The sequence below is a fragment of the Erigeron canadensis genome, chromosome 5 (assembly GCF_010389155.1).
Source record: "Erigeron canadensis isolate Cc75 chromosome 5, C_canadensis_v1, whole genome shotgun sequence".
Classification (NCBI taxonomy): domain Eukaryota; kingdom Viridiplantae; phylum Streptophyta; class Magnoliopsida; order Asterales; family Asteraceae; genus Erigeron; species Erigeron canadensis.
Window position 1 is genome coordinate 10,333,610 of NC_057765.1, and position 13,957 is coordinate 10,347,566.

Sequence of the window (13,957 nt, forward strand, 5' to 3'; positions counted from 1 at the left end):
TTTATAATTTTGTTCTTTATAATATCATTTGTTGTGATGATTTATTTATTTATTTATATTTTAGAACGGCGTGTTAGTTTGTTAGTAGTGACATCCAAACAGGCAGTATGCTAACGGTTGGAACTCGAAGGCACCCCTAAAGACTAAGGGTGTGATAAAACAGTCTGCACACGTCCGAATAGGTAAATGCCCGAGACCATGTGAAATTGAGATTCGATCCCAGGTCTCCCAGCCAAAATCCTCTCCCTTAAAACCCATAAATAAGGCCCCAGATGGCCACTTGATCTGAGACCAAGTGTTTGTGATGATATATTTATTTTCTTTTCAAAAAATTATTGTTTCTTACATTAATTTTTACATTTCAGCCATGTAAATATTTTTGCCATAACAAAAGTCTTTTATATTATATACGCTGGTTGATATAAGCTAGCGTTTCATAATGTTTTTATATAGTTTTGTTTATAGAAATTAATTAATAATAAATCATATTTAATACTATTATTATAAGCATTTGAGTGATATTTTAAAATTTAAGTTTTTAATTACATTTCATTTTTACTATTTTACTTAATATTAATATAATCAAATTAATGTAATATTAAGGGTTAAGTGTATGGAAATGTAAGTAACTATGACCGAAAAATTATTGTGTGCATGAACTTACAGAACCTCTATTGTATGCATGAACAAAATCATAAACGTTATAGAATACACGATTGACCTGCTAGTCCCTTAGCCGGTAGCCCTTGTGAATTCTTAGCTACCTGCTGACGTCAGCATGACATTAGCAATTTTGTTTTATTCTTATTTTGTCATTTTCTGTAGTTTTTTTTTATGATTGTATATTTTTATAGTTTATTATTTTTACCACTTAACTTTTAGGTTTTATCACTTTAGTCTAACTTTTATATACAAGTATAATTTACTTTTAAAGTTTTTTAATCTTTATCAATTAACTTTGGATTTTAACTTTAATCATCAATTTTTCTTTTTTTTTTCTACTTTCTATTTCTTATTTTAACGCTTTTAACTTATTTGTACCACTTAACTTATTGGTTTTTAACTTTAGTCTAACTTTTTGTATACAAACGTAATTATAGTTTAGTTTTCAAGTTTTTAATTTTTATCAATTAACTTTAGGTTTCTAACTTTAATCATTAAATTTTTTTTTCTTTACTTTCTATCTCTTATTTTAAGGTCTCTAACTAAATAATTGAAATTCTTAGTATACATGTGAAAGTCAAATTAAATAAAGAAAGAAGATAATTTAGATTAAAATGAAAATAATGAAATACTAAGTAAATCAAGTGACCAAATTTATATGTAAATATATAGATAATAGATATAAATATAAATAAATATATAATATATGTTAATAAGTTACTACAATAAAATTTTCTATTTATTATGCCATTAAAAAACATTTCTAATTAATTTAATGATGAATTAAGTTTTTTTTATTAAGTTATAAACAAACAAGTTTAACACGTCGTTAGCAAAACCACAATAGAAAACATGTCATTTTGTCATATTTAGATGTGGTTTGAGAAGTCATTAGTAAAACCAAGAGATATGTTTAGTTGTAGAAAAATAGAAGTATATTTTATTCATTCTTTTTTAAAAAATCAAATAAAAAAGAAAATATGTTCAAGGGTAAGGTTGATCTGAGAACTATTTTGTAACATTCGAGAAATTTGACTTTTGTTGACCCATTAGTTTTGTGTACATTTGATTAATGATGATCGTTTACTCTATATATGATCGAGTTTGGCTATGATTTAATTGTGTTCAAGGTGAATATGCATTTATATATATATATATATATATATATATATATATATAATGATCGTTTTTAGTCAAGTTGTGTTTGCATGATATTCAAGGTGTTTTATGAGATCGAATGGTCGTTAATGTAATGGTCGATTGCTAACTTGTGGTTTAACTAGATTGAGTAGGTAAATGAACTATCCATGGGTCAACTCATATCCTAGACCCATATCCATGACCCAACCAAAGTCTTACACCTCTCACCCTCCCAACCATCCACTCATTTCTTACATCTCTCTCTCTCTCTCTTAAATGCAAGAGCATTTAACTCTCTTACTCTCTCCCTCTCTCTCTAAAAATTTATGCATTTAATTCATGTTTCAAGCAAGATTTGGTTAGGGGTTTTCATCATCTTCATTATAACATCAACATATCAAAAACTTGGGTTTGTAAGTGCAAGAAATCATCCAATTTGGTAAATTTCGGATTTCAAGACTTCGGTGGAAGATTTGGTAAGTTACAACTATTTCATATTCATCATTTCATGTTTATAATCATGTTTGTAGTCATATTCAAGTGTTCTTGGGTCTAATTTCGAGTCAAAACCGGATTTGGGGTCTAGCTAGGGTTTCAAATTAGGTTTTTGTTTGATTTCATGGATTTTGAATTATAGTTTTGATGTTTGGATCGGATCTATGATATGGGTTAAGTTTATTCATGTTGAAATATGTTTGTTTAAGCTTCAAAATGAGTCTTGAAACTTCTTTGGTCGATTCTTGAGTCAAAATTTATGATTTAAGGTGAAATGGGTCGTGCTCTTCACTCTTGAGCTGCTGCTGGTTTGTGCTGAACTGGGACTCATTGCGGGGCAACAAGTAGTTGCGGGGCAACACTATCAGTTTCAGTTTTTTTTTCGTTTTTGACTCGTTTAAACTTTATCAAATCATTTCTTAACATCCTCCTGAACACTAATCAATCCAACAACATTATTTTGACTCTTATGAGCAATCATGTCCCGAAATTTGGAACGTATGGGCGTATATTGATGTGTATGCATGTGTAACTATAGGTTGTGATCGTGACGAATATTGCTCGCTTGTAGATTAATCCAAACTTGTTGTAGCTGCTCAAGGTGAGTTCGTAGCCCCTTTCTTTACACGATTTTTGGGTGAAAAGTGTACATCGTGTTTCATGGTTTCGTTTGATCGTTATGTGTTCGTTTATGTAAGTAATCAAAGTTATGTGATCATTTGAATTGTGAAGCAAGGTTGTATGATTGTTTGGCTAATTTATCAAGGTTATGTGATCATTTGAATTGTGAATCAAGGTTGTATGATTATTTGGCTAGTTTATCAAGGTTATGTGATCGTTTGAATTGTGAATCAAGGTTGTATGATTGTTTGGCTAGTATATCAAGGTTATGTGATCGTTTGAATTGTGAATCAAGGTTGTATGATTATTTGGCTAGTGTATCAAGGTTATGTGATTGTTTGAATTATGAATCAAGGTCGTATGATTGTTTGGCTAGTTTATCAAGGTTATGTACTCGTTTGAATTGTGAATCAAGGTTATGTGGTTGTATATGATCCAATCAAGGTTATGTGGTTGTATATGATCCAATCAAGGTTTCAAGGCTTGGTGATCGTTTAACGATCCCAATTAATGAGATCATTTAATGACCCAATCAAGGTTTCAAGATTGTGTGATCGTTTATCGATCCAAATCAAGGTTCAAGGTTATATGATCATTTAATGATCTAATTATGTTCGTATCAAGGTTAAACGGTTGTTATCCCGACACTTGTTTCTTATAGTTAAAACCAACGAACTCACCAACTTTATGTTGACGTTTTTTAGTACGCTTTTCAGGTAATCAAGTGAATCAAAGACGTGATGGATGATTGCATTGCATGTGATAGGATTGAGCTTGGACTTTGTGGATCTGTGATTCATTGCACCCGTTTATGGGTTATGCCTAAGATCGTTAGCCATCATTTGGACTATCTCTTTTGTAAACTATTGATGGTGTTGTGCTCCTTGTGCATTATTTGATCCGTAACTTGTATTTGTACTTGAATTATGTATGGATTACTCAATCCTTGAATGCATTTAGCACCTCTACTTAATTTCCATGTCACACTGAGATTTTCTACTAATGCCCTAAGTTTCCGCCTTGTTGTGGTGTTACATATTCACATAAGTAATTTTAAGTATAGCTTGATAGTTCATATGTGAAAGAATAGTCGAATATATACATATATATATCATTAGCATATAAACACCAAATTATAATTTGGAAGTTCTCATAGTTATTCCAATTGAAATAGTTATTACAAGAACTTTTTCCATATATTCAAATATGAGTTTTCTAAAATAATTTTCATTGAAAACATAAAACTCTATTTTCTAACATATAACTTCCTAATTGTCACTTCATATATGAAACATTGTGTGTTTTTCAAACTTACAACTAAATGTGTTTTTAAAATTTTTAACAATAAAACCTTTCTTGTTTTTTTTTTTGAAAATGAAATTGGAAAATTTAAAACAATAAACACATAAAAATTTGTTCTTGTGTTTTTTTTTTAAGTATTTGTATGTCCCAGGTTATTTAAAATACTAAGGTATAATGAACACAGACAGTTGTAAATACAACTTGAATTCGATCTTTACAGACTTTTAAAAAAAGTTTCACAAATTCAGTTATATAAGTAAGTGTAAAGACAAAAATCTAATAAAATAGTAAGTAAATGTAAAGAAACTTCAACACAGATTATAAATTTTCAAAATAACTCTTTATTAAAAATAAGTATATTCAAAGAATTACAAGTTTGTTATGAAACAAGATAATCTACACATATCCAAACAACCAAGTCAAATGACAAATTATAACCAGTAAGTTTCTACTATAAAGAATCAGCAAAGCTAGTCTTTTTCAAACGCAGCCGGTATCCCGACCAGGAATAATTGGTATCTCGACCAAGATTATTTGCAGCGATTGTCACTGCAAATAGTCATGTCATGTTACTTTTTGACTTACACTGGGGACCACACATGTCGCTGCAAATACTATCATTACATTAAAATATTTCTCTCTCTTATTAAATGTATTTTCTCTTGTCATTGTTTAGAGGCATGTTTTACTTTTTTTTTTGAAAGAGTAAGCATCTTTTATTAATCCTGTAAAAAAAATTTCAAAATATTGGTGGTGGCACATGGTTTTAACACAATTCCAAAGTATTTGGTCAGAACATGTTGCAGGGATAATTCCAAAGTATTGGTAGTAGCAATAAAAAATTCAAACACAATTCCAAAAGGTGTTCACGTGAAAGAGAGAGAAAAGTCTAGTAGGACTTTTTGCAGCGACTTACTGTACATAACTATTTGTAGCGACAGTCGCTGCAAATAATCTGGTTAAATTACTAAAAGTCTGGTCGGGATATCATACGCCTTTTCAAACTAAGTTGTGTATAATAGTAATAAAACTTTGTGTGAAGATTTTTTCTGAAGAATACCACACATATGCTGCCAAGGAATGAGGTTTTTATAGGAAAAGACCTTGCTTCTATTGGTGCCCAATTCATTCACGTATTAATCATCTATTGGCTTGTCAGGGGAAATATTTGATCGTGATGTTTTGGTACAAGTGGTCCCCATTGCATGCCACGCGTCTTCTTTTAACCAATAAGAGAATGGACACACACATGTAAAACAAAACCATCACCCTGCAATACTATGATCGTGCATAGTCACATCATTTTATCCTTGTCTTGATTCCAGGTTGATTCTTCACTTGGTTGTGTCACACACTGAGGCATTTGTCAGACCTCCATCTGTCTAAGTATTTCAAGTCGACTAGTAACTCTAAGCTGACTTTCACACCCAGCATGACCTTTTATCTTTAATCTAGTCTCCTCTTCGACTTAGATTGAATGCAATGAACATTGTTAATGCAGCTTCAAGAACACTTGCTTCGAGGGAATATTTGATCATGATATTATGGTACATGTGGTCCCCCATTGTATATGTACATGTCTTCTTTCAACCAATGAGAGAATCAACATGCACATGTAAAACAAAACCATAAACTAGAATACTATGATCGTGCATAATTACATTATTTTATCCTTATCTTCCATCAGGTTGATTATTCACTAGGTTGCCTCAAACACAGACTAAGGCATTTGCTAGATTTCAATCTGTTTAAGTATTCCAAGCTGACTTCCATACCCAGGTTGATCTTTTATCTTCAACCCCCCTCGTTGACTTGGATTGAATGCAATGAACAATGTTGATACAGCTTTAAGAACACTTGCTTCCATATGATATTACAAGAATTACATAAAGCGTGATATGAATCAATTCCAGATACTCAAGTTGACTCACCTTAGACTAATTCAGATCAGATTATAAAAAGATAAAAGATAAATTATTTATAAGTATTTCCTATCAGATCAACAAGTTAATATTATACATTGGGATATACATAGAGTAAATGTAGTAAAATGAATCAAAATAAAAATGATCTTATATAAAATGCAAGGAGCCGCTAATTTTCCGAAGCCTAGGAGGTAAAGAAATTAACTAGAAGTAATGATATTCACATGCCTTTGTTAACTACCTCTAATCTTTGTTATCCCATTAATTTTTCCAAATAAAAAGGGTCCTCTCATTGCTTATGTTAATGCTTAGTTTGTTACCACGTTTATCTCATTTGGATATTCCATCATGTGATTCCTCATCCACAACAATTTTCATGTGATTTTTAAGTCTTTCACTAATTTAGGGTATAGTCAACCTTTTAATTTTCATGTCTTTCTCTCTTGTTCTTCTTACAATGAGATTTCTCAATTTTATGTTTTGAGTTCTAAGTGTTTGTTAAATTCATCTTTGTCTTCAACAACATCTTGAGCGATCGACCTGGTGCGTAGACACTCGATCTTGTTTATAAATCTTCACATGTGTTATTTTCTTGAAGGGAATATAATTGGATCATTTAGAAGAGTTATGAAATTCATTGCATGGATACCCTTTTAAGATCACATTGATACATATTTAGAATTCTTGCATAAAAAGTAAATTAATTTGTGTTGATCTGTCTCATTTTGTATACATGCATGATTAATCTCTGTGTTTGCAGAAAATGGATTCTAGATCAAATGCTGAAACCGAAGAAAACACAAAAGCAGAGGTTTCTGAATCATCAAATTTGAAAGGCATGGAAAGTGTTGGAGAGAACAACATGTTGAGAGAATGCAAGTCTTTGAGCACAAAAGACATGTTTAGGGCTGATCAAATTGATCTGAAAAGCTTGGATGTGCACCTAGAGAAGCACTTGAGCCGAGCTTGGTCAAGGAACGTAGAAGACGCTAACAGGTCTAAGGAACCATGGGAAATTGATTTAGCCAAACTAGAAATAAAGAATCTTATTGCTCGAGGAACATATGGTACTGTTTATCGTGGCACTTATGATGACCAAGATGCCGCAGGTAATTACTCGTATATATTTTCCATTTTAGAGGAACTCTGCATGAGTGCATAGATTAATTTACCAGATAATTACTAAAGATAACTTGTATATATAGATACTGCTATATAAAATCATTTGACGAAAATGTGTAAAATTTCACACTGTCTTATTATCGTAAAAATATATTGTGTCCTTTTGTAACACAAAAAAGATAAAGGATGAAAGTTTTTTACGTTTTACATTGCCCGAAAATCTTGTGATGATAGTGTATATACACCAGTCAAAAATCATGGATCTGTGCAAATGCCTAGTATTTTTATATACTGGATTTAACACACATGATCTAAACTTTCAAAGTTGTCCTGCAAGTCCAGTTGGGCGTCAAAAGATTATAATCATGAGGATTTCTTGAAGATTTAGAACATCAGGCATCATTGCAGGACGTCAGACGATCCATCACGCTAAATGCCACATAATTTTCCATTTCATCACTTTAATTTATCCCAGTTATGGTTGCGTGATGACCAAGGAGATCCCTAATTTACCATTAATTAACGTGGGCTAAAGCAAAAAGTAAAACCACGGCGAACATCTTTCCAAATTCGATGACCCTGAACACAGTGACCCCCAACAACCCAGTATGGTTGTGGAGTGACGTCGTATGTGAGGCCCAGGGGCGTCTCAAGCGTTTATGGGGCCTAAAGTAAAATTTTCAAATGAGACATTTTTGTTGTGTACAATGTGTTACAAGTTATAGGCTTTTTTTTTTTTTGTATATGTATCTAATGTATACAAAATTTGGGGCCTTCTAATACCCTGGCAAGGCCAAGTGACCTCAGGCAGCATACTAGGTCCACTAATTAGTTAGTATTACAGATTTCTAGGGTATGAGGTGATATAGGATGGTCATAACTACTAAATATGTTTTGCAATGAAGTTTGTTTTGTCAAACAACAGCGCCTGAAACTTCTACAATTTTTATATAAATGGTTATTCAAAACTGTAATTATTGTATATTGTAGTGAAACTGTTGGATTGGGGCGAGGATGACATGGCCACAACTACAGAACTGGCTTCTTTACGAGCATCATTCAAACAAGAAGTCGCTGTTTGGCACAAGTTAGACCATCCAAATGTTACTAGAGTATGTATCAATATATCTCTGTGTATCTAAAGGTCATAGATACCTTCCTTTTCTATTATTATTCGTAATAATCATGAAGTGGTTGGATGTAGTTTGTTGGTGCTTCAATGGGGACTTCAAATCTCAAGATTCCAGCAAAAACATCAAGTGATGGTCCGACTGATCAACTTCCATCAAAAGCGTGCTGTGTGGTTGTAGAATTTCAAACAGGCGGAACATTAAAAGGGTTATTATACAAGAATAGGAGGAAGAAACTTCCCTATAAAGTTGTGATTCAACTTGCTTTAGATCTAGCTAGAGGGTGAGTTTCACTTCTTCATTTACAACAATTATGTGATTTACAAAAGTTCATTTTCTCCATGATAACGAATATTATTGTGGAGATCCTCACACGGATATATGTGTAGAAATTGTTTAAAAATGTAGCATGAAAGTGTGAAACTATTATGAAAAAGTTTGATTATGTTTAAAAATTGCAAGGATCAGTTTGTTATACACGTTAATCAATATAGAAATGTTAGTATGTTGCAGATTGAGTTATCTTCATTCGAAGAAGATCGTTCATCGTGATGTTAAAGCCGAAAATATGTTGCTAGATGCTAACAGAAACCTTAAAATTGCCGATTTTGGTGTTGCTCGTGTTGAAGCACAAAATCCAAAAGATATGACTGGAGAAACAGGAACCCTGGGTTACATGGCTCCAGAGGTAATTATAGTTTGTAATTTTAATTCTGTTATAGGTTTAGATGATTGATGATCCTTAATGGATAACCGAAATCTAAACCTAATTCTAACAGGTTCTTCAAGGAAAGCCTTATAACAGAAAATGTGATGTATACAGCTTTGGTGTATGCTTATGGGAAACATATTGTTGTGATTTGCCATACCCTTTTCTCAGTTTTGCCGAAGTCTCATCAGCAGTTGTTAGACACGTGAGTCGACTACTACTTTCTGCAAAATTATGTTAGTTTACTCGTTTACTGTATGCATTTTGAGAGAATAGAAATTACTTAAATAGTCGCAGACGTAAATCAACTGCTATATTTGATTGTTTATTTCCAGAATCTAAGGCCAGAAATACCAAGATGTTGCCCTAATTCATTAGCAAATATAATGAGGAAATGTTGGGATGCAAATCCAGAAAAGCGGCCGGAGATGGATGAAGTTGTGAAGCTACTTGAGGCCGTGGATACCAGCAAGGGTGGAGGTATGATTCCCGATGACCAAGCTAGTGGATGTTTCTGCTTTGGCCCAGTTCGGGGTCCATAAATTAGGTTGAATCTTTCGGTCTCTTTAGCATAATTTGTATATGGAAATCATTGCATCTGTGTTTTAATGAATGTATCCAGTGCAATAGCCTAAACAAATAACCCATCTGATTCTATATACATCAAGTTACCATAAGTATGTCTAATTCATTCGTAGGTGATCTGAGGATCGATCTTCTTCTAATTAAAGATTGTTCATCCATATCAAAGTTAATTTCATTACATCAACTATGTTTATTGTATCCTAATATCTAATACGTTTTATGTTTATAGCACGCCAAACAGGTCAAATAACAACTAGATAACTTTATTTTGAAACAAACAAAAATATTTTCTTATCATATGTTACAGCATAACTATATATACATGATTTCACTAAGCATGTTTGGATCATCTGACCCAAACTAACAAGTTACCCTTTTGATCCTAGTATTTGATGACCATAATCACCTCTACCAAATGTAAACAAAACTAACAAGCCAAATAAACATGTTCTAAAAAAAAAACCCCGCAAAATACATAAAGTTGGGTAGTGCAGAATTTGGTCCTAATGGCTACAATCAAGTATCTAAAACCGAGAAATCTAGTTACCGAGAAATCTAGTTACCAAGTAACAAGAATACATTTTACTTAGTACTTTCACATGTAGCTTGTTTCACTTGTCAAGGAAAAATATCAATCAATCTGACAGATGGAGAAGCCTTGTCGAATTTTGACACTTAATTCATGATCTCCATTGTTCTCTTATGGTTCCTGACACTGTTACGCCAACTGAAAACCATTTTCTCCAATGCATTTCCGTGCTCTAATAAAAGCCGAGCTAGCGCCATTTTCTTCTTCTGTCCATAGAATTCAAGAAACTTGACCGTTTTTAGATGATGAGTCAATTTTCTCCTTGTTTCAACATCATCCAACTCTTGAACTAGTGTTTTGAATTCATGCGGTTTAAACCGCTGGATCATTAAGCAGAAACATAAGTGGTTTATCTTGAGTGGAAAACATTGAACTAGTATTTGGATTTTAGAATTCTTCAAAATCTATTAATTGGTCCATATGTGGGAAGCTAAAAAACAATATTCAAATTAGTAGCAAGATGGGCTCCCTGGCTGTGTATAAAAGGTCAATACAGGTAGTTGTTTAATTTAATGGAACAAGCGTGTTGACCCAAATAGACTATGAGCAAAACGATTATAGAAAATTACAGAATTAAACCCAATTGGCCTGTGTAATGTGTGAAAGTAGGGCAGGAATCATCAAATCATGGAACACGTTTTGAAATAAGCAAACTTACCTCTAGAAAGATCAAATGGAGAGACTCCAGATTTGGTGACCATTTGAGAAACCGGATGACAACGTTAACTGTGAACCCATCAATTGTTAGCTCTAATGTCTTCAAATTAGGTAAAGATGCAGAATAATCCTTCTTTGCGTCCATGCACTACCATAATGACACAAAACATAAGTTCTGAATTGTTTATATTCAAGAAAAAACATTAGCCCTGAAAATATTATATATCCGTATACAACTGCAGTATAAAATGAACCAAATAAACACCAAAAGGTTGCTAGAGGTCACTCGGGTTTCATGCGCTCATCTGCAGTCCCTAATCATGTCCACTCTGTAACGCCGATTATTACATTTAACATATAAGTAAAAGCCCATTTCCTTTCTTTCTCTGTTCTGTGTGGGTTTCAGTTCTATACGGGAGGTGATTTGTATATAGAAAAAAGTGATTTATATATGTACCTGTTTTTAACCAGTGTACCCTGGGAACAGACGGCGAATCTGTTTAAGGGAATTGTGTCAAACACAAGCTTTCTTGTTTTGCAGGAAGCTTTCAAATTGCCTCTTTTATTTAGTTCCTCCATTCTGTTCTTGTTTAATTCCTTTATCATTATTTAATCATTTTGTAATATATATATATATATTTAAGGAATTACATATTGTTATTATACTGTTACTTCCAACAGCTTTTACGCTGTGTTTTATACGAGTACATTGATGATATGATAACAAACCATGAATTAAAGGAATAATCAAATACCTCAACGAAATAGTGGTTCACCGACAAAGATTCCACATGAGAAACTCCAGCAAACAAGTCACATATGGTGATACCCAAATATTCAACTCCGTCTTTCTTGAGCATATTTCTTGGATGAATGACAGCTTTCTTTAAGGATTGCACGTCAAAGGAAAATCTTTTAGAAATATGACCATGATACTCAAAATACACGAGCTTTGGACATACAACCTTCAGGGCACCACATAAACCTTCTACACGCCCAATGATCCAATTATCGATTCTTAGTTTCTTGAGCCCCGAGCATGATACGCAAAGATATTCAAGTAAGTGTATAAAGCAGTCTATTATACTCAAGTCCTCAAGCAATGGACAATTTTTAAAAAAGTTCTCTATTATATTATAGTTTACTAAATAAATTTGATTCAACTCAAGAACCCTGAAAACCCTAAAACTTTGGGCAAACGTAGAGATTGTAATGACATGTACAACCTTAATTCCTGCAATGAATTACTGGTTACTAAACAATGAGGCAACTCTATAACTTCACCTGCCCCCTCAGGGTAACGCCGAAACTTTAGATAATAGTATTACAACATCGTGGACCCACAACCATAGAGTCAACCTATCGTAATAATCAGAACAACATAAACGAAAACTTAAGTCACTGCCAGCTCTGTTTACCAGCACCTGATCCACAATGTTTTTGAATTCATTTGGGTTTTTAAGTGGTTTAGAACAATCCATGTCTAGAGACGGAGCTGAAGTCCACAAATCCCTCCATCGTTTCGACAAAATACTAGTTCTAATTGCTTCTTCGGTAGATTCAAGACCCGAAAGAATTAAATGAAGAATAGGGTCTGGCAAGTTGCTGATCCGACAAACGTCTTCTTCGCGGGGAGCATTTGATCGTCTGGATTTCTTCATGGTGCTTTTATCTGTATATCTATAAACCCTTATAAAGGGTATTGGAATTAAGATTTCAACACTTTTTTCATATTCCCATACTACCCCCACGTGCCATTTCCAGATTTAAGGTTTTCATCACCGGCCACCAACACCATCAGCGCCACCATCTCGGGGAAAAAAACGATAATACTCGATTTTGATTTAACAGGTATTTATAAGTAATTATAATGATTTATTAAACAATTATATTAATTTAATTTTTTTGGGTATTTATTTTTGTTAATATGCTACTTTTCACTTTACATTTAAATTGTAAAGAAATACCAGTTTTTGTGTTTGTTGATAAAATCATTGCAATGCACCACCCCATCCAATAATAGCGTGTGATCTTTTCTTACTAGGTTTAATTTTTTTCTTTTTTGATCGAATAAATATGATCTTTCAGTTTTTGTTTTTGTTGATTTTGTCATTGTTAACAGATCTGGACAGTTGTTTATATCCCTACTCAATTTATAAAGGTATTATTCGTATTCAAAATTTTCCTCTTCTAATCCTTTTAAAGTTTTTTTTTTCTTTAATAGGATGATTAAAGGTGAGATTGTATGTCAGAGGTGTTAGCAACAATAAAAATCATAACTTTATTAACAATCTTTAAATGGAGTAACGAGTGTTTGTCTTTAAATATTATAACATTGCATAGTTACATATGCATAATGTTGATAGTGAATGGCCCCTCATACATTAACAATGATGGGCGCTCATACTTTAATGCATGGCCACCGAACTTAGAAGTTGGATCAAGATATGTAACATGAGTACACATTTGAATTTTGAAGTTGGAGGAGCAGGGTTATAGAAACAATGACAATGAAAGGTTTGAAAACCAAATGGGTACCCATTCACAATTGTAAGGGCATATTTTGGTAAGGATTTTCTTTGACCAACTATTTTCCATTTCATTATTTTCGGTAAATCTTTTTGTAACATCTCTAACAATACAGGGAATGGTTTGTGATTGAAATTTTGGCTATTTAAGTATGGTAATCTGGTAATTTTTTCCTTATAATTTAATGTACATAATAATTGCAACAATATCTTTGTATTTTCAGAAACTTGGCATAAAATTTTTTTTTTTTTTTTTATAATAGTGAAATGCAGTTATTTATCATTCGTTGTTTTCGCTTCCATTTTGTTCCGGTTGCTTTTTGCACCAGGTCCATCTAGACGCGATATGCTCATCCCGTTCAGGTTATACCTTATTTTGCAAGAGCTTAGTCTTTAGTATTGATAACAGCTTATACCTTAAAGTTTGCATATGAAAGCAACTGTTAGTTTGAGATATATCAAAATGGATGGGTCGGCTTTGTTGGGTAATG

At 32.7% G+C, this 13,957-nt stretch overlaps 2 protein-coding genes across 3 annotated transcripts; one reads left to right on the top strand and one right to left on the bottom strand.

Moving 5' to 3' along the window:
- The first annotated feature begins 6,482 nt into the window (after window positions 1–6,482).
- Window positions 6,483–9,832, top strand: LOC122601996 (serine/threonine-protein kinase STY13-like). 2 transcript variants are annotated; one of them, XM_043774730.1, is made up of 7 exons: window positions 6,483–6,553; window positions 6,907–7,255; window positions 8,259–8,380; window positions 8,473–8,681; window positions 8,912–9,086; window positions 9,178–9,312; window positions 9,443–9,832. In XM_043774730.1, the coding sequence occupies exons 2-7, from the start codon at window positions 6,910–6,912 to the stop codon at window positions 9,647–9,649; spliced, it is 1,194 nt and encodes a 397-aa protein (XP_043630665.1). In that variant the 5' UTR covers window positions 6,483–6,553; window positions 6,907–6,909; the 3' UTR covers window positions 9,650–9,832. The 2 variants fall into 2 exon arrangements, with proteins under 2 accessions (XP_043630665.1, XP_043630664.1); XM_043774729.1 differs by having other exon boundaries at window positions 6,520–6,689.
- Window positions 9,833–10,367: 535 nt separating this feature from the next.
- LOC122601182 (F-box/LRR-repeat protein At5g02910-like) lies at window positions 10,368–12,599 on the bottom strand. The gene is made up of 4 exons (XM_043773946.1): window positions 12,357–12,599; window positions 11,694–11,963; window positions 10,940–11,086; window positions 10,368–10,601 (listed from the first exon to the last, which is right to left on the bottom strand). Exons 1-4 carry the CDS (start codon window positions 12,597–12,599, stop codon window positions 10,368–10,370), a joined length of 894 nt encoding a protein of 297 aa, XP_043629881.1.
- Window positions 12,600–13,957: the final 1,358 nt, after the last annotated feature.

Excerpts from the sequence above, each read along its gene's own strand:
- LOC122601996 (XM_043774730.1), top strand. The coding sequence starts at position 6,910 with ATGGATTCTAGATCAAATGCTGAAACCGAAGAAAACACAAAAGCAGAG. Across the intron at positions 8,381-8,472 it reads ACCATCCAAATGTTACTAGA|TTTGTTGGTGCTTCAATGGG; the intron begins GTATGTATCAAT and ends GGTTGGATGTAG. Across the intron at positions 8,682-8,911 it reads GCTTTAGATCTAGCTAGAGG|ATTGAGTTATCTTCATTCGA; the intron begins GTGAGTTTCACT and ends AGTATGTTGCAG.
- LOC122601182 (XM_043773946.1), bottom strand. The coding sequence starts at position 12,599 with ATGAAGAAATCCAGACGATCAAATGCTCCCCGCGAAGAAGACGTTTGT. Across the intron at positions 11,087-11,693 it reads TGAACCACTATTTCGTTGAG|TGCATGGACGCAAAGAAGGA; the intron begins GTATTTGATTAT and ends TCATTATGGTAG. Across the intron at positions 10,602-10,939 it reads TCCATTTGATCTTTCTAGAG|CGGTTTAAACCGCATGAATT; the intron begins GTAAGTTTGCTT and ends TTAATGATCCAG.